Source organism: Aphis gossypii, unplaced genomic scaffold (assembly GCF_020184175.1).
Source record: "Aphis gossypii isolate Hap1 unplaced genomic scaffold, ASM2018417v2 Contig00252, whole genome shotgun sequence".
Lineage (NCBI taxonomy): Eukaryota > Metazoa > Arthropoda > Insecta > Hemiptera > Aphididae > Aphis > Aphis gossypii.
This window is the reverse complement of record NW_026083041.1, coordinates 32,068-59,218: the sequence shown is the minus strand read 5'-3', so window position 1 is coordinate 59,218 and position 27,151 is coordinate 32,068. Positions and strand designations below refer to the sequence as shown.

General features: G+C 27.8%; 4 protein-coding genes and 2 pseudogenes across 4 annotated transcripts; 5 read left to right on the top strand and 1 right to left on the bottom strand.

The window, feature by feature from the left end:
* On the top strand, positions 1 to 1,853 carry LOC126553497 (piggyBac transposable element-derived protein 4-like). The gene is made up of 3 exons (XM_050208650.1): positions 1 to 108; positions 194 to 1,683; positions 1,793 to 1,853. Exons 1-3 carry the CDS (start codon positions 1 to 3, stop codon positions 1,851 to 1,853), a joined length of 1,659 nt encoding a protein of 552 aa, XP_050064607.1.
* A 6,379-nt stretch (positions 1,854 to 8,232) lies between these two features.
* On the top strand, positions 8,233 to 9,223 carry LOC126553496 (zinc finger MYM-type protein 1-like). The gene is made up of 2 exons (XM_050208649.1): positions 8,233 to 9,165; positions 9,212 to 9,223. Exons 1-2 carry the CDS (start codon positions 8,233 to 8,235, stop codon positions 9,221 to 9,223), a joined length of 945 nt encoding a protein of 314 aa, XP_050064606.1.
* A 176-nt stretch (positions 9,224 to 9,399) lies between these two features.
* LOC126553484 (52 kDa repressor of the inhibitor of the protein kinase-like) lies at positions 9,400 to 10,010 on the top strand. Its single transcript, XM_050208639.1, has 2 exons — positions 9,400 to 9,879; positions 9,969 to 10,010. Exons 1-2 carry the CDS (start codon positions 9,400 to 9,402, stop codon positions 10,008 to 10,010), a joined length of 522 nt encoding a protein of 173 aa, XP_050064596.1.
* Positions 10,011 to 10,601: 591 nt separating this feature from the next.
* LOC126553495 (uncharacterized) lies at positions 10,602 to 12,454 on the top strand. The gene is made up of 3 exons (XM_050208648.1): positions 10,602 to 10,881; positions 11,552 to 11,676; positions 11,720 to 12,454. Exons 1-3 carry the CDS (start codon positions 10,602 to 10,604, stop codon positions 12,452 to 12,454), a joined length of 1,140 nt encoding a protein of 379 aa, XP_050064605.1.
* A 1,782-nt stretch (positions 12,455 to 14,236) lies between these two features.
* LOC126553494 (uncharacterized) lies at positions 14,237 to 15,757 on the bottom strand (annotated as a pseudogene).
* A 10,071-nt stretch (positions 15,758 to 25,828) lies between these two features.
* Positions 25,829 to 27,151, top strand: LOC126553493 (zinc finger MYM-type protein 1-like; annotated as a pseudogene).

Below are 27,151 nucleotides of genomic sequence, written 5' to 3'. Positions count from 1 at the left end.
ATGAATCGTGATCAAATTTTGGCTGCTCTAAGTTCTGATGAAGATGTGTCTGATAATTCATTTGTTGACGATTCAGATGCAGATCCTGATTTCAATTTAAATCTTTCGGTAAGATATTTTAGAAATTATATCCCCCATAAATTATTGTTGTATAGTAGGTAGGTGTTCAGAATTGTTTTTATTGTATGTGTAGGATGATAGTGATTTGGAGTATGTTGATGTTTCTGATTCGAGTGACGATGATACCTCTATTATACCTATTATTCAAACACCAACTCAAACTGAACCAAATTGGGGTCCTGTGAGTGAAAATGTTAGCTGTCCAGTTTTCAATGAACAAAATGAAACGTTTGGAATAAATCCAGATTTATTTGATACTTTAATTGATGGAATGCCATTTGATTTTTTTTCCTTGTTCGTGGATAACGAAATTTTAAGTATATTAGTTAATGAAACTAATAGATACGGAAATAATTTGTGTTCACTTCCTTTACGTCCTAAATCTAGATTGAAAAAATGGACAGAAGTTAATATTGATGAAATGAAAACATTTTTAGGTATAGTTATGTGGATGGGGTTAACTCCGCAACCGAGTTTGGCATCATATTGGAGTAAAAGTTATTTATATCGTTCTGAAATCCCAAAATACATGACCAGAAATCGCTTTGAAATTATTTTAAGAACATTTCACTGTTCAAACAATGCAGAATGCCCTCCAGGTGATAGACTTTTCAAAATTCGTAATTTGGTAGATTTATTGGTGATGAAATTTAAAATGTGGAACGTACCTTCTGAAAATATGTGTATTGATGAATCTGTAATTCCTTTCGTTGGACGATTATCATTTCGTCAATTTATAAAAAATAAACGACATCGATACGGAATAAAAGTATTTAAATTGTGTATTAATGATGGCTATACAATCGGCTTTAAAATTTATGCGGGCCAAGAGTCAGTACCTGGTGTAGGTGTTTCCACTAAAATAGTAATGGAGTTGGCCGAGGACTATTTAGATAAAGGGAGAACAATGTATACTGATAACTGGTACACGTCAGTAACTCTTGCTAATCAACTTCTTAATCGGTCAACGAATTTGGTGGGGACATTACGTTCAAATAGAAAATTTAATCCAGTATCGGTTGTAAAAGCAAAATTAAAAAAAGGAGAAATTATGTCAAGTCAAAGTCAAAATAATATAGTTGTTCTTAAATGGAAAGATAAGCAGGACGTATTAATGCTATCAACCAAACATAAAAATAATACGGTAGTAGTGAATAATAAACGAGGAAAACAAGTTGTAAAACCTCAAATGGTGATTGATTATAACAAAGCAAAAGGGTCTGTTGATATTTGTGATTTAAGAAGCTCATATCATTCACCACTTCGGAGGTCATTGAAATGGTATCGAAAAGTCATGTTTGAAATCTTATTGAATACGTGTTTATTAAATGCGATGTCTTTGTATACTGCTGTAACTTCAAAAAAAATTAGTGTAACTCAATTTCGTGAAAGTATAATTCATAGTTTGATTAAAAAAATCGAAGTTCAACCAAGTGAAGAGAAACATATTCTTATCAATGCGCAACGAGGAAAATGTTATATCTGTTACAAAGAAATGGCTGAACAAGGTGGGAGACAACATGCTCAAAAGATCACACGTAGAGTTCAGACTAAATGTACCAAGTGTTTAAAATATTTTTGTCTAGAATGTTTTTTTAAGACCCATTCATGTAAATTATTGTAAAATCCAATTAAATTTAAATTAAACTTTGCTATTAACATCATTTTATAGAATTTTTTCTGTACTTTTCATTTCAATGGCTAAATTGAGTACCAAATACGGTCTTCAATAGTTTAACACATGTTAAAAGTGAGTACCAATTTTGGCATTCAATGCCTGAGAAATAAGTTAAGTGAATACCAGGATTGGTACTCAAAGCGTGAATGACAAATAACTTAAAAATAGTATGGCATAGATAACAAAACTAATGAGTACCAATAACGGTCTTCATGGCAGTCAACTTGTTAAAGATATTTTGAGTGAGCATTCAGCATGCTTCCATCTAAAAAAGTTAGGTTAGGTTAAATTAAATTTTATTATAAATATTTCACTTTAGTTAAATATATACATATATATATATATTATTATTATTATTAACAAATAGCAGTGCTCTAAAAAATAATAATTAAATTATATTTTTTTTTTTTTACTTTTTCGTAGTATGTCATAAATTTATATAACTCACCTTTTTCGTCTTTTTCGATACCGGTTTCTTCTCCGGTTTTACAGCTAACCTTTTCGATGTACCTTTTTTTTGAGATGTTGTTGCAATATTATCCTATAATTAAAATAAACGATAAACTGATGACGGTTTACAAAATCAATTTTTCATAAAATATTTAATAATTTTTTTTTTTTTTGAAAAAAAAAAAAAAATGTCTTTTAATTAAAATAATTATATATTATATTGTGATAAAAAAGAAAAAAAAATGTTTTTTTACTTACTTCGGAAAATACAACCGACTCCTCGTCATCGCTTTTAAATGAGTAGCCGGACATTTTTTCAAAATTAAATTAATTTTATTAAAAAAAGTCTAGATTGTAAAATCTGTTGAAGTATACTGAATATACTGTATCGATGAGTCTCTTATATATGTAACCACTTCTACTCCTCCTCTTAAGTCTAAAATAATCAGTTCAGCTAAAACACTAACTAGAATAAAATTTGAAAGGTTATATAAAATTTAGCAAGGTACGTAAATTTAGCAAGGTAAGATTAAAATTAAATAATTGGTTATAGTAAACATTAAATAGAAACGTACGTATATTTTGGAGACTACGCCCAAATAGTTTAATATAAAATGGGTTGTGGTAGTATTAAGAATTAGACAAAGTTAAGCCTCACTCACGCATAGACCGATGACATTGTTCTATACTTAACAATACATCGGGCTTGCTTTTATTATATTTAAACTTCTTACACATACGACAAAGTGGACTTCGTCGTTAAATCGTGCTGAACCATCTTCACCAAGACCGGTTCACTACAACTAGAAGCCAGTATATTTTTTTTCAAGCATCTCCACGCTAACAGAAATGTAAGTACTATTACTTTACTACTATTAACTAGCTTTAAATTAAATATTTACTATTATCATGTAGAATTTAAGTTTTATTATTTGAATCGGTTGACTATTATAATTTTCCACTATAAAAATGATTCCATTTAATAATGGTATTTTACATAATTTGCACCACAAATAGGTTCATTTAAATACATATTTAATTTGTATCAAAAATATAACATGCATTTGCGTTACATAAATAAATTAATTTTAGTTTTTTTTTTTTTTTTACACCACGTTAAAAAACGAAATGAAATATGTAATTTGTACCAGCCCTAAAATTGAGTATAGTACGAAACATTTTGAATAGTTCAAAAAGATTAGTGTGTAGTACAACATTTAAAAGTATGTCATTTATTATAATAATTATATGTATAATTTTATATCTTCACATTTTTTTTTTTTTTTTAAAAAACAAAAAAATAGTTTTTTTCCAAACCACATATACACAGATACATCGTAAACAATATTTTGTGTTGTTACGTCTTATACACTTAATCAGGGCCGGAGGGAAGTGGGGTATGGGGCGTCGTGACACGCCGCCATCGGATAATTGTAATGGAAGTCGGTACTTTCGGCAAACGAAAGTTTTTAGACAAAATAACCTATTTGTTTTATTTAGTTTTTATATAGAAAATTAAATATCTTTTAAAAACATGAATTATAAAATATAAATAGTTCCGATAACAGTTGGCAATTGATTATTGATATGAATCACATAATATTATGTTTATGTACATTTAGAATAGCCCATGTCTATTTTTAGTATAAACTGATAAACATTTTCCCGTATCCTATACACCCATCCACTACACCACCGACAATCATATATTCATAACTCGTATCGGTCGTATGTGTGTGAGTAGGTACTGTACTAGTTAATGTACTGTACTGTACTGAAGTAATATAATCAATATAGATTAGCAACCGCCAACCGCATGTCCGTGTTAGATATTATAATAATTTTCACTTCTAAGTTTTAATTACAATTTATAATGGAAAATAAAAGGAAAAAAAATTAAACTTGAGTGCCTTAAGTGTGGAGGTGTATTCAATAAAGACTATCGTGCTAAACATGAACGTCAGCAACATGATGGAAAACGAGTTACAGTTAAGCATTTCGGAGCACCGCAAAATCCATTCGAAGCTTCAAAATATTTACACAAAAAATATTCACCAACTGTAAGTTGGTTTAAAATAAATTGTATTCAATTATGTACATACATAAGAAATGGTATTTTTTAATTTAACTTATTTTTTTTTTTAATGATAGAAAACCAGCACAAGTTCTACTACAAAAAATATTCAAATCATTGATGAAAGTAATGTTGATACACGCACATCTGTTGAAAAAGATCCAAGTCAATTTAAAGTATGTAAATTAAATTTTTTTTATACAATCAAGATATAATAATGTAGATTGTTTTTTTAAGTCAATGCATACAATTCAAATTTATATCTATTATTTCTTAATCTATTAGGTAAGTAAATATTTAATTTATTAATAGGTAAACAAAAATACTACAACTTGCACGACTTATTTATCAGAAGAAGAAAACTGTTTAAGTGAAACTATAGAATATCTGTTAGATGCATTAGAAGTAAGTTATTTTTATTTTTATTTAATAAAACATATTATGGCTATTGGCTAGTGTTTGCAAAAAAAAAAAAATTAATACCTACTTAAGTCAAATTTTATAACTTTAAAATTCAGTATATTAATTATTAATAATGTTAGTAGGTAGTATTATCAGCCTAACTAAACAGCAAAATTTCAATAATAGTATATTACAACAATTAAAAATGTATATCAATATTGAAACAAGGTTAAATTTTATTTTTGCATATTGTCTTTAAATTGGCTAAACAAAACATATAATTTTTTTAAATTTTTCAACAATATTTATGGTATTTATAATTATTCAATAACATAATGATACAAACATGACATAGATCATAGCATAGTTAATATATATTTAATACTATTAATTAATTTAATACATTTTATAAATTGGGAAAATCAAATACCTATTTTAAAGCACTAAGTAACTAGGTGTTTAAGTAGACAGTTTAATTATAATTTTTAATCTTGTTGAATTGCAGGATGATTGTGTCATTTTAAGCAGTAAAGAAAATGAAAATGATCTTGATACTAAAGATATGAATGATCACAGTGAAAATACTGAATCTTGGATCGATTGTGTTGGTAAACTTTCATCTTTAGTACAAATTATAAAAGAATGTAAAATTCTTCTTAAAAAAGTACATGCTGATGATATTTCAAATCCCATTTATTTTTTAACAATGAGTATTGAATTAATTTCTTCTGTTAAAGAAAAGTCAGCTATGTATATACAATCTGCCTCTAATGTTTTATCTAAGGAATTTACTTCAGAGAAATCATTTTTTACAAATGAAGAAGTAGTTGATAAATTATTAGACCATGACCCTGGTAAACGAGGTAAAGTCGAATCTGCTTCCCAACGTAATTATTTATTAAGTCTTGGACCTTATCACCTCTTGATTATACATTTCCAACTAATTATGACATAACTAAAGGAAAACAAAGACAATTTAATTCAAGCTGGTTTAAGGAATATCCACATTTGGTGTACAGTATTTGTTACGATGCGGCATTCTGTTTTATCTGTTTATTATTTCCAAATGGACCAAACAGAGCACGTGCTGAAAATAGTTGGACAGTGGATGGAGTTAGAAATTGGTCAAAAATGAAGTCAAGAGGTAAAGGGAAACCAGGAAAATTAGAATTACATTTTTCATCTAATACGCATAAATCAAATTTAGTTGACTTTAGTACAGTGGCGTATTTACGGGGGGGGGGGGGTTTTCGGGTTCAAACCCCCCCCAGAACAAAAAAAAAGTTATTAAATGTTAAATAAATATTTTATTATAGGTTTTCTAATAATTTAACGATGTAGATAGACTGTCTATAATATAGCTATCTAAAACGACTAAAACTGTTGGGTTATTTTGGTGTGGAATATCGCTTATCTTAATTGCAATTTGTGTTACCCAGAATCGATTGACAGATAGGACCTATACGCTTGCCGCCGCCAGTGTGTGCAAGCTCGTACTGAATAGTATCTTTTCGTTGCATTATTTTCATTTCTTGTTCTTTTGCTGTCGTTGTCGTTGTTGCATCAGATCTCGTTCAGTAATCAGTATTGTAATATTCATAAGTAAGTTTGATATACATAAATCAAGTTATAATCTTAAGTATACTATTTTATTTTAATATTTATACTGTAGTCTGTATCTAGATACTTGTGTACTAAACTGTATGTTTTTATGTGTTTATTTACAAAAAATTTTATTATCATTATAGATTATTTAAAATCGACTCCATAAGAATTATTTGACTATCTCGCTATTTTAAAAAATGTCATCCAAAAAACAATTAAATATACAGTCATTTTTTAAATCTCCTTCATCTACGTCAATTTCAATTCCTGAAGAAAATATTGAACATTCGTCAAATAATACTGATTCGTTGGTTCATGAATCTGCTGAACATAGTACTTCTTCGGTCAATTATAGCACCCGTGATATTTTTAATTATATAAAAAAAGTTTTGACACAAAATGAAATACAAGAAGTATTAAATAAAATCTGGATGCCCGATGAAAATTTTTCTTTTCCTACAAAAGCAGTTATTGTTGGGAAAGAAAAAACACCAAGATTTTTAAAATTTCAATTTAAATGGTTTTCTAGCTATTCTTGGTTAGTATATTCTGCTATTGACAACGGAGCGTACTGTAAATTTTGCGTAGCTTTTTCCAAACACTCTGGAGGGATTAACAATCAGTCACTAGGCTCGTTGGTCATAAAAAAATATGATAATTGGAGACATGCGTTAGAGTATTTTAAAAATCACTCAAATCTCGAATATCATAAAAAATGTGTGTTGGATGCAGATAGATTTTTAAACATGGTGAAAAATCCTACTTTATCGATTGATAAACAAATTGACATTGGAAAAGCTATGTAACGGAATTTATAACACGTAGTGTATATGTTATAAATTAAGTACGTTTATTTAAATAATCACAAATAATAATAATAATAATAATAATAAGTGTTTTTCTACAGTATTTTCTTTTTATTCATATAGTCATTTTAGACTTACATTGAATCAATTAATACAGATATAATTATACATATAAAATTTAATTAATACAGATATAATTATACATATATATAAACGTTATAATAAATAGTAACACACTGACTCAGCGGCATTAACACAGGCGAACTGTATTCCAACTGGAGACAGAGTTATCAGACACTGTATACGGAGGCGTTAATACGGTCTTACCGTATTCCAGCCGTATACAGATGGACACGACAATACAAACAAGTATATATATTAACAATAGGACTTACGGTCACCAACTCACGCAGCGGCATTAATACGGACGTACCGTATTCCTACTGCAGTAAGTGGTGTCTGGCTGGTAGGTCTCCTCTTCCTGTCCTCCTTGGTCGGACTCCCGGGCAGTGGGCGTTGGATGGACGGCGGGCGGTATCCGGCTGGCAGACGCTTGAATTTGCTGTACGTTCGGCACACGACTGTCTCCGCGGTAGCGTCAGTTTGACGACACGAGAATGATACGAGTATAGCGGCGTTAATACGAACGTATCGTATTCCGACTATACTCGGGAATATCAGTCCTCGTCCCGGCGTCTTCGGCTCGGCGGATGAATTCGATTTTTCGGCTGTGCCCGGGGGCTACTTATGCCATGCGACCTCGACCGTAACATCGCAGAATACTGCTTGTGCATAACATGTTTTTTATGTATTTCACCTTCCAGTTTTCAACGTTTCGTGAGTTAAATCACCACCGGTAATTTAACTAGTGTTCAAGAAATATTTGCATTATAAATATTTTTAATAATTACATTTAAATTTATTAAATGTTCACCGGCCACGCTCGGATTATTAGCATGATTCTCACCAACGCGCTCTGTTGGTAGTGTGTGTGTGCGCCTACGACTGTCGACGGCACGACAGCCTCACCGCTACCGACTGATAGCGCGCACGCTATATTTAGGAAATAACGATGTCTCGTTACAGCTAGAGAAGTAATGAAAAATCGTAAAAATATAGTTCCTATAATCGAAGCAATTATTTTGTGTGGCCGTCAAAATTTAGCGCTTAGAGGTCATCGAGATTCAGGAAAAATTTTAACATGTTCAGATTCCGAAATAATCAATGAAGGCAATATTAGAGAAATTCTTCGATTCAGGGCTCAAGGTGATAATGATTTGAAATCATATTTAGAAGGTCCTGGAACAATCAAATATACTAGTCCTACAAGTCAGAACGCAATTATTGAAGCGTGCAATAAGGTATTGCTTGATAAAATAGTTTCAAGGGTTAATGCATCAAAATGCTTTTCTATTTTAGCAGACGAAACAACAGATGTGTCGGGGGTAGAACAAGTTTCTCTATGTGTAAGGTATGTTGAAATAAACCATCTTGAACTCCGCGAAGAATTTTTACAATTTGTGCCAACATTTGACGTGACGGGAAAGGGATTGGCAAAACTAATTATTAATAATCTTCAAAAATATGGCATAGATACTAAGTACTTAAGAGGCCAAGGATATGATGGAGCAGCATCCATGTCAGGTAAATTAAATAGAGTTCAAGCACACATAAAAAAAATACACCCATTGGCAATGTACGTACATTGCTCAGCACATTCATTAAACCTGGTAGTGTCTAAATCGTGTAGTGCAGCTGAATTAAGAGATTGCTCATCAACTTTAGCTAAAGTCCGTGACTTTTTCATTTATCCAAAAAGAAAATCTGTTTTACATCATCAAATTGAAAGTTCTTCCGAGATATCATCAAAAAAAACATTAAAAAGAAGTTGCGAAACAAGATGGATCGAAAGATTTCATGCAGTTAATGATTTTATAGAGCTTTATAATCACGTTATTGAATCATTAGAAATAATATCTGAATGGGTTGATAGTGAAACATCGGGTAAAGCAAGGACTCTTAGAAACGCTGTATTAAATTTAGAATTTTTGGTATCTCTGTTCGTGTTAAATAAAGGATTTAGTATAGGATTACCTCTATCAAAATTGTTACAAAATCCAAATATTGACTTAAAAGTAGCAGTAATACTAGCCAATGATACTAAACAGGAGTTACAAGATCTCAGAAAAAATGCTGAAGAAGTTTTTAAAGATATATTTGGACAAGTAAAAATATTAGCTGAACGTTTTGATATTGAAATTAAAATGCCTAGACTTTCAAACAGACAAATTCATAGAAATAATGTTCCAGCAAGTTCACCAGAGCAATTTTACAGAGCATCAATATATATTCCTTATTTGGATAAATTTATTAATGAGTTAGACAATAGGTTCATAAACCATCAAGTAACTTTGTCGAATTTCGACTCTTTATTTCAAGAAAACGGTCACCTCGAAGACTTTAAGAATCTTTCAAATAAATATATTGAAGATTTACAGGAAAATGGATCTTCTAACATAATATTTGAATCAGAATACAAGTTATGGCAAAGAAAACTTATGCAAACAAATCATAAACCAAAAAATGCTTTGGAGGCTTTAACTTTATGTAACATATCTATTTACCCAAACATTTTTAAACTTCTCCAAATTTTGGCTACACTTCCGGTCTCTTCTTCGTCAAATAAGAGAACTTTTTCAAACTTGAAGAGGATAAAAACTTATCTTAGAAATTCTATTTCCGAGGTACCTATTTATTTATTTATAAAGCATGAGTATAACAGTATAAGCATGAGTATAACAGTATAATAATTATCTATGTTTTTTTATTTTAGGGAAGACTAAACGGGTTAGCTATGTTATCTATAAATTCATAAGATAAAATTACACCAACAGAGGTAATTGAAGAACTGGCAAAAAAGAAAACACGTTTACCTTTTTCAATTTAAAATTTAAAATGAAGAAACATGTAAAGTTAAAGATGACATTGTATTTAAATTATTTTATTATTTTATTTGACAAATTAACTGATACTCTAATTGATGTAATTATCCTAAAAATTAATTTTACTAAAATTGTGACATTTTTTCAGTTTTAAAATTATATTGTTTGTATTCATTCCATCTCTTGTTATTTCTTGTTTCAAAGTAAGATGAAACAAATAAGCTTTATTATGTGACTTTTTAAAATTTAAAAACCCCCCCCCCAAAAAATTATTGAAAATACGCCACTGCTTTAGTAACTTCACTTTAAATTGCAACCATATTGATAAACTGCTAAATAAAGAAAACAGACAAGCTGCAATACAAATAAGTGCACAAAAACAATTTCATAAAGATGTCATTAAAATATTATTTGATGTAACACGCACATTAGCACGACAAGGGTTATCATTTCGAGGGGACGGGGATGAAAATAACGGTAACTTTAAACAAATAATATTACTTCTCTCACGTTACTGTCCAACTATGAAAACTTGGTTAGAAGAAACAGCATTTCGTCCATATCATGTAACATATATGAGTCACGATTCACAAAATGAATTTATTCATCTACTAGCAAAAGAAACAAAAAAAAAAATTGTATCAGAAGTAAAAAAAGCTCAAATGTATTCTGTTATGGCAGATACCACTCCTGATCTTTCAAATCGTGACCAAATGTCTGTGTGTGTTCGATATGTAGACACAAAATCAAAAGTTTGTGAACGATTAATTGAAATAACAGAAACTCAAGATAAAACTGGAAAAGGTAATAATATTTTTTTATATCTTTTTTCATAATAAACTATCATTATGTTATTTAAAAAAAAATATATATAATTAGAATTAATGAATTTTTTTTTGATATTTCTTTTTAGGTATGGCAAATAAAATTTGTGAAATATTAACAAAAAATGGATTACATCTTGAAAGTATAGCTTTTCAATCATATGATTTTGCTTCTAATATGTCTGGCCATGTACAAGGAACTCAAGCAATGCTTTCTAAAATAGTTGGTCATAACATACCATATATTCCATGTCAAGCACACCGTTTAAACACATTTGTGGAACACAGTTGTAATGCCAGTATTATTGTTGCTGAATTATTTAACACATTAGAATCCTTATATGTATTTTTTTCTTCAAGCACTAAGCGAGGTGGATATTTTCAGAAAAAGTTGCTTGAGATTGAAGGGTCATTAAAAATTTGCAATTTATCAAAGACCAGATGGACTGCACGTGCTGAGTCCCTAAAAGCAGTTTACATTTCATATGAAATAATTGTAAGTGTTTTAAATGACCTGACAATAGATAAAAACGTAGACCAAAAAACTAAAATTCAAGCTCTAGGGCTACAAAAAAAGTGTCTGTCATTTGACTTCATTGTTAGTATGTATACAATGAAAACCATAATGTATCAAATGAAAATACTAACAGAACAATTGGAGGCTTCAGATCTTAATATCGTTGATGGTATTGTGTTAATAGATTGTGCAGTAAAATCATTAAAAGAAATCCGAAATAATACAGAACAATTAAATAATCTCATATCAACTGCTAAAGTATTTTCGTATAATGGAAGTGAACCCAGTTGTTGATTTTCAGAGACATCATAGGAAACGGTTGAATCCCAAGAAGATTGATACCAATTCCAATACTCAAGCTGATTTCACATTAGAATCATTTTATCGAAAAGAATTTAATCATGTTTTGGATACTTTAATAAATTTGATGGCAGAAAATTTGAAATCTTGTCTTTCTTCAGTGCAATCTATCTACCATATTTTATCAGTTCCAATAAAATCGACCATTACATTAGAAGATATAAAGAAAGCATTTTCTTTATTTCCTCCAGGTTCAGATATGTCTAAGGTAACTGATTTTGAAGGAATTCTGTGTGAAATAAATATATTAAGACTTAACACAGATGACGATTCGAATAACACATTGAAGTTAATCATGGAATCAAGTAATAAGTTGAAAACTGTTATACCATTAGCTAATGCTTTATGTCGCTTAGCATATACATCACCCGTCTCTACAGCGACCAATGAAAGAGTATTCAGTATTCTTAAGTTTGTAAAAAATCATTTGCGAACAACAATGACTGATGAACGATTAGACAATCTTATGGTGCTGAACTCATCCAAGGATATTCTGGATGAGATTGACATGTCAACAATGATAGAGAGTTGGGCAACCCTTAAGAGGACGCTCTACCAAAAGCGAAACGTATGCAACGGCCAAGAGAATGCGCTATTAAGTGTTTTTGTGATCCACAAGCGCGCGGCGTTTAAGCCACGCCCACATTCGCAGTTGTCGGCGGCCGACAAGTGCTAGATTTGGGAGCGCGTTTATTAGTCTATGTTCGTTCAAGACGTTTCGCCTTTCGCATCATTATAAAATCACGTAAATTCTGACGTAATATTTTAAATGTCCACTCGTACCCATGAACTAACAATTAAAATTTAAGTCACTGCTTACCTAAATATATGGACCTATTTATAGATCATAAAATCTGTAATGCAACATAGTTCAAATTAAAATTATCGCATTATTACTTATTCATAATATGTAATATCTATACTCTATAGCCTATAGGTAATAGTAAAATATAATTTAATTTAGTAATAGCTGCGTAGGTGATCTTTATACAGTCACTGTTTATTTAAATTTGTATTAAGATCTATACAATTAAATATGAGTAGTCAATCAAAAATTAAATTATAAAAATTGCTTTTTTACTTTTTAATTATAACAAAAGTACATTTACAAAAATCATAGGTATTATAGTTGAAGTATATGTATATTATATCTATACATTGTGTTTTATAGTTTTTTTTGTAATTTTTTTCTTGTTTTTTTCTTTTTCTTTTTCTTGCATAATGTATTCTGGCTCTATTATATCGCTAATTAAAAATCGTTTACCATACTGGGGGTCGACAATCTCTGGCAATAAACATTCACAGTAAAACCTAACACCAAATAAAATTATTATTTTTTATTATGTATTAAGTATAGTATACCAAATATTTAAACTATGTTTAGTATTTTTACAATGTCTTATATAAATATTTTAAAGTTTTTAATACCAAATGAACAAATAATGATTGGATTTTTGAAAAAAATAAATCAAATTATTATACTTTTCAATTAGGAATATGTATAGTAACAAAATTAAATAATGACAATTAACAATTAGCTGCACAGATAATTATTGTATAATTATTTTTGATTTTACCTTTTTATTTCCACTCCATTTTTTCAGTCCAAAATTGATTATTATATTCTATTTTTTGGATGTGTGTCCAGTTTGGCGTATACACAACAAAAAAACAAAATAATTTTGATGTAATTTTTAACTGACCAATTATTTGATAAAAATAACTATGGTCGCACTTTAAAACCACTTGTCCGTCTTCTTGTATTTTTAAAAAGTTGATCTAATAGCGTAAATGCGTAATATAATAGGTAAAATAATGTATAATAATACAATTTAATATTTATCATAAAAAATGTTTTAATTATTTAATTTCATAAAATTATCCAGTTTATAGATACTTACTTTTTTAGTTTCTATAGCCTCGTTTAAAGTTAAACAGTCTCTCGCTGCATATGGACATTTTACTTCTAAAATAGTATTTTGATCAATAAGCCCATCTGCAATTAAAAATTTGAAATAATATCGTAGAATATTTCTTTAACTTTTAAAGATTATTTTATTTTATATACATTTAAAACATAACATAATATAGATGTAACCTTTGGTGTAATATACCTGGTGTGGCTCCTAAATAGGGATATAATTCGTCAATATATAAACCACATCGATTGACTTGTACGCCCATTTTATTTTCAAAAGATTTAATAGCTGCAGATTCAATATCCTTGCCATATTTGCATGCTATTGGTTCATTTATATTTCCAGATGAATTATATAATTTATTGAAGACCGTATTTCTACAAGATGTAGTTTGGCGCATTTTACAAATTTTTCCAAAATCGGAGGCAGTTAATCTGTTACGCCTTTCTGCAAACCATTTGGAACTGGAACTTTGTTCTCTGGTATCAAATTCTAAACTATCTCTTTGGTTTTTGCACAACGTAATAGATTTGATAAACTCATTTTTTTTCTCTTTCAATTCCTCTAATGTGCATTTCTTCAATCGGCAAAGGCTCTGCTAAACCATAAAACTCGTCCGGACCCGTGCATTTAAATTTTTTAAGCAATGTTCTATTAAATTAAGCCTTCTTTTTCTAGTGTTTTCGTTTTTTTTTTTTTTAGAGGTTAAGAACCGTTTTCCTATCATACCTTAAAAAATAAAACTATATTATAATTTATAGTACCTATATTTTTTTGTATTATAGTAAAAAGTGATAGTTTAAAATTTTTAGTGCAATATTTTAGCTATTTTTGACTGTAATATTACAATCAATATTATAGATTTTCATGCAATAACTTTTGAGTCCTAAATTTATTCTTTTTTTTAAGATTAATAGGTAGGTAATAGGTATATGATAATCTGAGCTGATTTTTATTTTATTTATAGTGTATATACTATAAATACACTATAAATAAAATAAAAATATACTATATAATATCTATTCTAGACTATACTTATAATTAATACAGTAATAATAATATTGTCAAATTTTAATTTTTTACCTGGACTTTTTTCCATAATATTTTTATGAAGTGCATTTAGAAAATTTCCATTGGTATTATATGAAATAATTGCTGCTTGAATTCGTGTATTATATGATTGTTTTAATGAAAAATTTATTCGCTTTCCTGCGATAAATTTGTTAATGATACTATTAAATTGTTCACACGCATTATTAGTAACATCGAGTATAAGACTAACAGCATTATCTACTACTCTTCTCAAAATAGATAAAACCTCCAGCATAAGACCGCATTTCTCAGTACCTGGTACATGATTTTCTGTATTTTTCGATTTTTTACAAAAATAAACATCACATTTTTTATGCTGACCGAAAATATGATAGGGACTGTTAAAATGTCCTTTTGTAGTCCTAATACATATTAAAATAATTTAAGTAATTTAAGTAATTGTTAATTAATGTAATTGAGAAAAATATAACAACCTTTTATTTTATCTGTTTCACTTATATCTAACTCCTTACGATATTGAATAGCTTTACGAATAGCCATGCTAAATTTAGTTATATTTTTTGTAATTATCTGTCTTAAATACGTCGGATATTTTGTACATTTTGTTAGCGCTGATAATTTGGTACTGTAATTCCTTAAAATGTGGTTACGACATTCTATTTTTTTAACTAATTGATGAGAACCATAGGGAACTAATTCTAACAATCGTTTCGAAACACTACTGTCTCCATCACCTAAATTTTTTTTAAATTTAATTTTATGTTTTAGAATTAAATAATTACAATATTACCAATCAATCTATTAAACTTCAAACCATGTAATTCGACACTTCTTACAAAACCCTCGGCTATACCATCAGCTTCCATGCCAGTTGAAGCCTTATCCCAGTTCATAAAACATTTATGATCTCTGGCCTTTAATTTAAGAGCCTGTGCTCTTTCACACAAACAGCAATAACGATTTCTTATTCCTACAAACAGTATTTTGTTTGTGCGAAAACCAATTATCGTGGCCTATTTGCACGTTTTCAATAATTAATAATTATTAATTTAATATTTTAAATATTTTGAATACTTGGTATATCTATTATAATTTATAAGTATAATGTTTATCGTAAATATTTTTTTGATATACTTACAGCTCCTGATAACGCATCATATTTTGATTTATAGCTACGTTTCCCCCATTGACCGTCAGCTACAACAATACATAACGGTGTACCATCTGAATCAATATCTCCAGCTTTTATTGCCAAACGTTTTTCTTCAATTCCTGCCAATCTCATTTGTTCCCAAGCAGTCTGTTCAATGTTTTGACTAATTTGTTGGAATAGCTTACCATACGTATTGTTTGAAAAACAGGGTATGTCTACAATAGCTGAGAACTCGTTAAGTTGGGAGTAACCAATTCCTATTCCAATGCTGGCGGTAACAGATGCTTTATTCACTTGAATATATTTCCCGGCTTTCTTCTTCGATTCGATTTTGGTAGTTATATTACACATTGAGCATTTGAATAACCATGTACAGTAATATCCATTACGAATCTCCTTAACTAATTCTGAGTTCATAAAAGAGCACCCAAATCCACCATCATGAATATCATTTTTTATTTGTTGAAAAATATAAAATATATCAATAATTCTACGACCAGTACTGCAATAATTTTAATATTTTCTATTTAAATAAATTGTTCGAGATTAAAATTAATAAAAAATAGTATTAAACATACCAATTGTTACCAAGGTTCAAATCTACATCTGTTTCAACATTGCTTAAAATACTTTGATGTAATAATTTGGCAAAATTGGTGAGCTAATTTTAACGTTAAAAAAATATTATAAAAATTTTAATATATATTATATTTTAATTATGTATTATTTATTCACATACTCGGAAATATTAATATCTGATTTTGTATGATTCAATACATGGTCGGTTACTTGTGTTTCGTAATTACTAAAAAATAAGTAAATTTGTTTATTTAATTAAATAATTTTAATTAATTAATTAATTAATTAATTCACCTTGACATTGACGGTGAGCTCAAAATAAAAGATGTTTCAGATCTAACACTTGTATCATTATTTTCAACATGAAAATTTAAAGTTGACTCACTAAAACGTAATTTTTATTTTTAGAAAACAATTTTATTATAATGTATCTGGTAATCAAATAATATAACTCGGTATTAAAAGATTCTAGAGTTGCATCTAAATCCGTGGCAAGATTTTCACTTTCAGTCATGTCATTAGCTGGAGGTAGCAACAGACCTTCACTAAAATAATTACTTCTAACAATCATAAAACAAAAATAATAAGCCCCTAAACCCGATACTACTATAACTGTATGTATCTAAAGTAATATAAGTAATAACTAATAAGTAGAAAACGGATTTAAATGCATGCAAATTGCATTTTTTATGTTTTTAAGTCATACGAATTTATCTATCTAAATTTTGTATATTAATTTCATTTTTGGAAATAATTACTCTTTTACGGAGTAAAAAGAAGATAGTAGAACTACCTAGAAAATGATGAAAACTATATGAATAATGAATACCAATATATATATTAGTAAAAATTTATATAATGAAACAAATTATTCAATTATTTAATTATTTTTTTTAATACATTTTTCTTGTTTTTTAGAGCATTTAAATCCATTCTCTGCTAAAAGTAATAAGTTACTTACACCAAATTCAGCTTTTCCCCTTTCTGTACTTTTTTCATACGTAACCGCTGAGATGGTTTACGTACCTGGGTTCGTTGTTTTTTTGGTGCCATTTTATTATATTTTTTAACACCACAAATCACAATTAAAAAAGAAAATAAGACAGTCAAATGTATAACTAACTAACAAGTTAGATGCTACTAGTTCAGCTTACTTACATGAAGTGAACAATTGTAAAAATAAACATTATTGTACATTGGCTAAATTTAATATAGGCACAGACATAATATTGTAGAGTTTATAAATATCTAAAATATCAAGCCACTTCAAAGAACTGAGTAATTTATAAAACTTTCATTTGCCTTTTATAAACCTTTTGTTGCAGAAATGTGGAATTCATAAACAAATAATACATATCGCTGTAATGATAACTAACTATTTTATTCCAAAATAAAAGATTAAATATTACTGACATATTAATATATTATTATCCTATTCAGTAATATTTTATGCGTTATAAAAAACGTAAAATAAAATAAATAATATGAATATAGGTATAGCGGTAAGCCTGCAGTAACGATTAACTAGCGAATTATTTATTTCATATCAAAAACTTTCATGTAAATTATTTTATATTTTGGTCATCATAATGAAAATTACTTTTTATTATAAAATAAAACTAATTACACACAATATATTTTTATTTTTAAAATTTCAAAGTATATGCCATACTTCCGTGTAGCCAACATATTTTTAACACATTTACAATATATGTATTGGTACATATTATTACAAGCTTTGCAAGCTCATGTGCTGCCGATTTGGCTTTAAAATATTAACAAGACTTGGCAGTGGCGTGCTCAGCTTTTTGGAAGGGGGGATATTCATTTTTGACTTGTCACAGACCCTATATTTTTTTTCATGTAGATAATAGATCATTACAAAAAAATCCAAAGGAGAGAATATATGACACCCTGATCCCCCTACCGTGAGTACGCCACTGAGACTTGGATACCTTTGAACTATAATCAGAAATAGAAAGTTTCAAAATGAAAGTAATTTCAAGTTCTAAGGAATTATCTAACGCTTTACATTTTGAAATATACATTTTTATTACTAAACGTGGGCTTCATAAGGCGTGTTCAAACATTGCAATAGCAATACAATTTTTTTTTTATGTTTCCTTATAAGTGTTGAAACCTGTAAACGTAGTTTTAGCAGATTATAACTTGTAAAAAACTTAGAAAACCAAAAGTAGTCCAATCCTTAGATGACATTGACAAATTATTAATTTTGCTCCGGCGAAATATCAGTTAACTACTGCACTGTAGGTAGTAAGTATTTAAAAAAACATAAGAATTTAGCATTGATGTATATAGTATATTATTATTTATTATAATTTTCTGGAGTGTATGAATTATGTGTGATTTCATATTTTGTGAACATCAGAATAATAGCAAATTATAATGGACGGCAATACGGCATAAAATAGTGTGAGCTGTGAATAATATAAAATCAACTGATTATTATCGATAATCTTATTTCTGGCTTCTGGTTGTTTCTTCGAACTACATTAATTATTAATTATTATTTATATATGACTGTCTACCGATAACGACGACGCGTACCGGTTACAGTTGTTTCAGCAGTGGAGTGGGGGTTTTAGTTCACCGAACGAACGCTAGCAACGGGAACAGCGCACAAATCAATGACGAATATTTGTATTTACCATAAAACATTGTTAAAAACTGTTTTACGCGAACATAAAATACACTGGTTACATTCATAATAAATTCATGAAATTTTCACTATGTATTGGGGAGAATTTTATCTGTGATGTAGTGTTTTTATTTTTTTCATATTTTTACTCAATGTAGTTTTATAAGCCTTTTAAAAACATATAATATCATGCATATTTGAGCTTTAATAACTCCTTTCCTAATTATTTTAATAAAAAAATAAAAACACTACGTCACAGAAATAGTTGTCTTCTATATTGTGTAAAAATTTTGAATCCCTAGGGTGATTATAGCTCTAATAAAACGTGTTCGCGTGAACCTTGTTTTTGGTCTCAATATTTACGTGTGTAGCGTCCTCTTAAAGCACGGCGTATTAATGTATAGTAATTATTGTAAAAACATGGTTATTATTTTTATAATGTATAAACTTAATAAATGGTTGAATTATTAGTTTTTTTTTTTTTACTTTTTACTTTTTACCTTAACTAACATTTTAACAAAAATCAGATTCCTATAAGTACCTAATTGATAAATATAATAATCAATAATAATATACATATTATATCTAAGTATACGTATATTGCATTGTTTTTAGACTAAACATGCATAATATGTAATTGATTTACAGGAAAAAATTATTTTAGAATTGCATTCGTTGTTATTGCTCCAGTTTTAAATTTTTTTTCTAGTCGGCAATTTTGATACGACACCCCCCCATCAGATTTTGCTTGTGCCGGCCCTGCACTTAATTATAGTTATTATTATTTTTGTTATAATCAGCTTAGTTAAAGTAAATGTACGGTATATACACGGAATATATTCTGTGGTATATATATATATATATATATATAAACAAAAAATAGTTACTACCTTTTTCTTACAGAGTTTAGTTGATATAAATAGTTATAAATTATGTTTTATTTTTTTAAAAAAAATAGTATAATATACTTAACAAGAATTTACTTATTTAATATATATATATATATATATATATATATATATATATATATATATAGAGTTTGTTTTACTTATACATTTATTTATAATTTAAGTATGATTGATTTTATATTTTATGAATTATTGCTAAACAAAAATTTACTTATATATATATATATATACATTTTATTATAATTATAATTTTAATAATCTGAACAATGTTACAAATTATAATTTTAGTAAGTACAGATTAGATAATGCCCCTTTTTTAAATTTTATTTGGTGTGAATTATAAACTTGAAAAGTGGTAAAAATTATTTTTTTTAGATGTGGTGTAAATGAGATATAGTTTTTACATTACCTTTTTTATATTTAAAATAAAAAAATAAACGAATAAATATTTACCTATAATTTCAGAATTATAAAATGGAATCTCCTCAAATCGTATACCTCCGATCTTTGATAGAAGAATTACATTTGAAAGTTTTAGAAAACGAAAAAAGTGTTGATCAAGATGAAGAAAGAAAAAAAATAGATATAAGAGCTTTAAATAAAAAAATTAATAATTTATATAAAAAAAAAATAATAGATCTAGTTGAAATAGACAAGTTAAGAAATGAAAAAAGAAACGTTTTAGATGATTATAATTTTTCTTATTATATTGGTGAAAAATGTAATAGACGTATACGTTATCGTTCCTCAATTTTGAATAATCAACTAGAAGATTTAATAAATAAATTTGTTTAAATAAATCTATTTTTTTTTAATCTAATTTATATTATTTCTTTAATCTATTTTCCATTTTTTCTTTTTTTATACACCTACTTATATAGAAGTATTACTTTGTTCATAATAGCTTTTCCAAAACATAAAAAAAAATGTTTTTTTTTAGAAAATGGATTTACTTAACCATATCTTAATTGAAATTCATCGATTGGATGAAGAAATCGATGATAATGATGAGAAGGAAGTACAAAGTAAACATGAACAAAGAAAAACCATAATTTTAATCAAAAGAAAAATTAAAATATTAAGATATGAAAAATACTTAGCTAAAATACTTTTACAAGATATAAAAAAAATAAAAATCTTAAAAGAGAATATAATAAATTTGAGAAATGAAATATTACTTGTTAATAAATATTATGATTTGTATGGTTATGTTAGATTTCGAAAACAGACGTTAGCTTATCATCTGCATAGCGATTATTGTACATTATTGGATGATCTAAATTTATTACAGAATCTTTTTGTTTGAATCTAAAATGATTTGTTTTTAAAAAAACTAAGTACCTACTCATTGTTTATTTAAGAATTTTATTATTATTATTTTTTTTAAAAATGTAAAACAAAAAAAAAACATACATTTATATATATATATAAACTTAATGTGTTTTTTATTATTTCAGTCTCATTATGAACAGAAATATAATAACAAAAAAACAGCGTATAAACACGATTGGAAGTGGACTTATTGAAATAGAAAGATTTAGAAAAGGTTCAAAAACTTTCATAATTAAGAACTGTGAAAATTATATAGATTACAAATTATTTTTAACTATATTTTACATGGGTTAATTTTAAAGTTAAAACAATCGTGTAGGTATTAAAACGTCGATCAAATTTAATTTACACGTTGAAGCTACTTACACACGTCCTATAACACATGATAAACAAGATGTGGCTTTTAAAACTTCGAATGTTTTAGCATGTAATTCATCCGATTTCGCTAGTTTGTTAAACACAAAGTTTGATAAAATATTAGCTGAAGAATCTGAATTTATTGCTAAAGGTTCAGGATGGACACTTGTTTCAATAGATGGGTTACAGTTGAGAATCAATTTAGTAAATCCATTAAAAGGAGGTGCATATTTAGATTTACCTAAATTTATACGAGAAAAAAAGGCTATTATAAAAGTTAAAAATAAAGATAAATACTGTTTTAAATATTCTATACTAACCAAATATGATAAGCGTTCTAATAAATCACGATTTAACCATCGGGCTAGCTTTTATTACATACATTGTCTCAGTGAATAAATAATTTTTAATTCAAAACGAGTTGTTTATTAACTTCAAACTTCCTACGCTCTCTGAAGAAGACATACGACAAAGTGGACTTCGTCGTTAAATCGTGTTGAGCCATCTTCACCAAGACCGGCTCACTACACCGTGGTAGATTGCGAACCTCTCGAGATGTGTACCCTTAAGTTTCAAAGTTATAATTTTTTTTTTTACTACGGTGGATAAACTACAATAATGTGCCATCTTGTGGTTTTTTTTATTGTTACCTGCTGGGAAAACAAGAAAACTTGGTATAACTTGTTATGTTAGTCTATTACTGTGATTTTGAGATTTACTGTGGACATTAAACTTATTTCGCTCATTTTTAATTTTGTGTTTATGGTTTTGACAAAATATAACAACAGGTCTACAACTATTATATTCAATCATAACAAATAGCGATCTTAATATAGTTTATTTTCTTGCTGGGCAGTAACGTCATTGTTGCTGTTTTTTTACATCCAAATTCCGTACTTTTTTGATGGATTTTCCTAAAATTGTACATATTACATTAGCACCTTCTTTTTCGACCAATAGGAGCGAATCATCAGTAAAAAATTTTACAAAAACGTAGAAAATAAATAATTAAAAAATTAGCGAAATCGGTCCAGCCGTTCTCAATTGATGATTTGTTATACATTTTTAGCTCCATATATATAGATGAGTATATTAGCGCCGACAATAATTATAAAATATATTATTATTGCGACTAATAGCAACCAAACTAAAATATCAAATAACTAAAATTTCCATAAAAATCTTAAAATGTGTATTTGAGCACCTCCTGGGGTTGGGGTTATGACTTTTTTAAAATAGCCAATGTCCTTTGTCAGTATCTAAACTATAAAAGCACCAAATTTAATTTGAATCGGTTCAGTAGTTTCGGAGCCTATTAAATACAAACAATCAAACCTTTCTTCTTTATAATATTAAGTAAGTATAGATAAAAAATATATTTTAATGGTATTCATTATAACATACTTTACTTATTAGTTAATATTATGTTTTAATGTAATTTGCACAATTTCCCGTAAGTAGGATGCGACACAGAAAAAATGAATTATGCAAAATGAAAATATCACGTATCTAAGACGTTTAATTACAATTAATTTTATTATATCAAATACATCCATTACATATATAACTTAAATGTATTAATAATTAATCCATATTAAACAAAATATTATTATTACCTGTTGATAAATTGATGTTAAGGTCATAGGCGTGCGCACAAGGCGTGCCGGGCGTGCCTGGGCACTACCCGAACAATTTTAAAAATTTAACACTTTGTATGCTATTTCATTGAAATACATCGAAGATATTATATAAGATTTATACGATTATAAAATTGTGTTGTTTTCTTTTTAATTTTGTTTTCAGCCTATGCATAGCTATGTAAGTATGTAACAATAATTTATTATTTTACTATTAGCAGTTCTTATCAGTATCTTATTTTAATATTAAAACCACAGAATTACATTACAAAATTATATTCTGTGTTAAAACCATGATAGAATGTTATGAATTGAGAATACCCAACCAATAAGTTATTTATAGAATATGATAAACAAACAAAAACAACCGTATGCCGTATGGTCACTAACGTCATTTCGTTACCCGATTCTAACAACAGCCAATGCGTACTCATTAGTCATTAGTCATTTTACATTTATTCTCTCTGCGTATTGTGTATTGTGTAATACTTTGACAATAATTTTAAAAAATGAATTCCAATAAAAGAGCAAGCCAGAAAATTACAAACTTTTTTTCAAAAAAATCTTTGTCTAGTTCAGGTAAGCTGTGTAAACAAGTTATTTAATATTTATACATTTTTGTATTTAAACTGTACTAATAAAAACTATAAATCAATGTACATTATCATTTATCTATATTAATAATTGTGAAATTTTAAATAAACAAATAGGTATAAATAATTAATTATTTTTTCTTTTGGTTTTATATGAACATCTCAGGTGAAATAAAACATCATGAAAATATTGAGATTGAAACATCAGTAAAAGAAGGTAAACATTTTTCTTCAACAATTAAAATTGTATTTAATATTATAATATAATATTTTAGATTCTGAGCTAATTTATAAATATAATATTGTAACTAAACAAGAAACACAAAATTAAATATGTAATGAAAAGAGTTTTAGTATTATAATTTTATCATAGTACCCATTTAAGAAAAGATAATAATAATAATAAAAATTAAAAATTGTGTTTTTACTTGTTTAATTTAAATAAAATAATTACCTTTTATTTCAATGTATTACAATTTCACTAACATTATGTACCCTTAGATACACCAGAATCATGCATATCATCATCATCTCAAATTGACAGTGATAATTATGATATTTTAACTGCCGTTGAAAATTGTAAGTTTATAATTATATAAATTTAATTTTTTAAGATTGTTTAAACCTAATTAGATGGTAAAATATTTTTGATAATAGATGAAATACCTATAATTTATTAAGTACCTTGTACCTAATTAAACTGATCAATAAAAGATAATTATTTAAAACATTTAAATTAACTGGAATTTTTTTAGTTAAAATATGTTTATTGTTATTTGCTTGATTGTTATGTTTTTTTTTCTAAGAACAAACATATAATATAATCAAATTAGTTATGTGTTCAACTATCAATTATTAATTTAATTCCAGTTTTTAGAAATTATATTATATAATTATAATACAATTTTCTTATATTGTATACTGTAATGTATCTACTTTTTTTCAATTTTAGCTGATATGGTGAGTATATATGATCCCATAAAACCACTGCCATTGAATCAATTAGAGTTCAGACAAATTATTTTAAAGGGACGTCATACTAAGATATTGAGTATATACCCACGAACATTACAAGGACATAAACTCAGATCTTTTCAAAAAGAATGGTTCAACAAATTTGAATGGTTGGAATATAGTTCTGCTATTGATGCAGCATTTTGTTTTCATTGTCGGTGCTTCAGAGGAAATGAAAGAAATAGCACTCATTATGATGCTGCCTTTTCTAAAGTTGGTTTTAGAGCTTGGTACCGTGCTAATGATGCGTTTAAAAAGCATCAGTACTCTCAAAACCACATAAATAGTTCAACTGCTTTATCTGACTATTTAAAATTTAAATCAATTGATTGTCAACTTGATATGGCTCGTCAAGCAGCTATTAGTAAAAAAGAAGAATTACGCCTCGAAAATAGAAAAGTTATGTTCCGTCTGATTGATATTATAATTTGCTTAGTGAAGAGTGGCAAACCTTTTCGAGGACATGATGAAAGTGAAACAAGTAATAACAAAGGACTTTTTAGAGAACTTTTAAACTTATTATCAAAATATGATAATGTTCTTCGGTCTCATTTTGAACATGGTGCAAGGAATGCGTTATACAGAAGTAATCGCATTCAAAATGATATCATTAAATCTATACACAATGTTGTTCTAAAAAAAATTAAAAGTAACATAGAAAATTCATACATATCAATATTAGCAGATGAAACAAGTGATGTAGGACATTCTGAACAATTGTCTGTCGTTATTAGATATTTTGATAGTGAGAAAAATAGACCAATTGAAACGTTAGTAGCTTTAAGGTGTATGACATCTGTTACTGCACAATCTATATTCAATTCGATTGATAGTGTATTAAAAGAAATGGGAAAATGTTGGACATCTGTGTTAGCTGTGTGTTTTGATGGAGCATCGACAATGTCTGGCAGTAAAGGTGGTGTTCAGGCCAAATGCAAAGAACAAAACACAAACATTAAGTACGTACACTGTTATGCACATTGTTTAAATCTTGCATTAGTGGACTCTGTGTGTGAAAAATCAACTTCCAAACAAATAAAAAAAAATAGATTAGTTTTTAACTTTTTTGGAACTATTCAATTTGTGTATAATTTTATTGAAGGCAGCCCTATGCGACATGCTACTCTGATGAAAATTGGTCAAGAAACTAATGTTAAGCTGATGACAATTAAATCATGTTCTACAACACGTTGGGCATGTAGAGCCGAAGCAGTGAAGGCTATAATAAACAATTATGACAGTCTACTTCTTGCAATTGAAGAAATTAATGACAATTGTACAAACCCCTAGATGAGTGCAAAAAGCAAAGGCCTTTTATACCAAATCAAAAGATTTGAGTTCATTTTTGGCATGTTTATGATGCAACCAATATTAAATCTTATTTTAAAAGTTAGTTCTGTTCTTCAATCACCAAAACTAAATCTTTTGTTGGCAATTGATAATGTACGGTCTTTAACATTAAATCTTAAAAATATGAGAAATGAAAATAAAGAGTTTGAAAATATTTTTGATCAAGCAGTTGCTTTATGTAAAAAACATGAAATAATTGTTCCAGATGTTATTCGCAGAAAAGTATCGACTCAAATAGATAAACAATCAAAATCTCAATTTTTTTTTGAAAATAAATTAGATGAAATGAAGATATCTGTTTATTATGAACTACTTGATGATTTATTGTGGGCAATGGATTCAAGATTCAATCAAGAAACTTTAAGTTTAATTGAAGCTATTGCTAGTCTACTGCGTATGGAAATAAAGCCGGAAATGATTGATGTTTTAGCTAAGTTTTCAAATACTTCAAGTACAGATCTAAAAACTGAAATAAACCTTTTAAAACATTTGCCTAAACCTGATAAACCTAATGGTATCTCAAGTGAATCTATTTATTTGTGGCTTGATTGGCTGAAAACTAACAATAGTATATCTACATACAGTTGTTTTTATAAGACCTTGCAATTATTTACCGTTATCCCAGTTACAAGCTGTACATGTGAAAGAGTTTTTTCAAAAATGACAATTATCAAAACTAAACTTAGGAATACAATGAAACAAGAACGATTAGATTCTTTACTTTTACTATTCACAGAACAAGAGTTAACAAGTGGTGTAGATATGGATTCTGTCATTGATGAATTTAATACATCAGGAAATAGACGAATGATTCTTTAA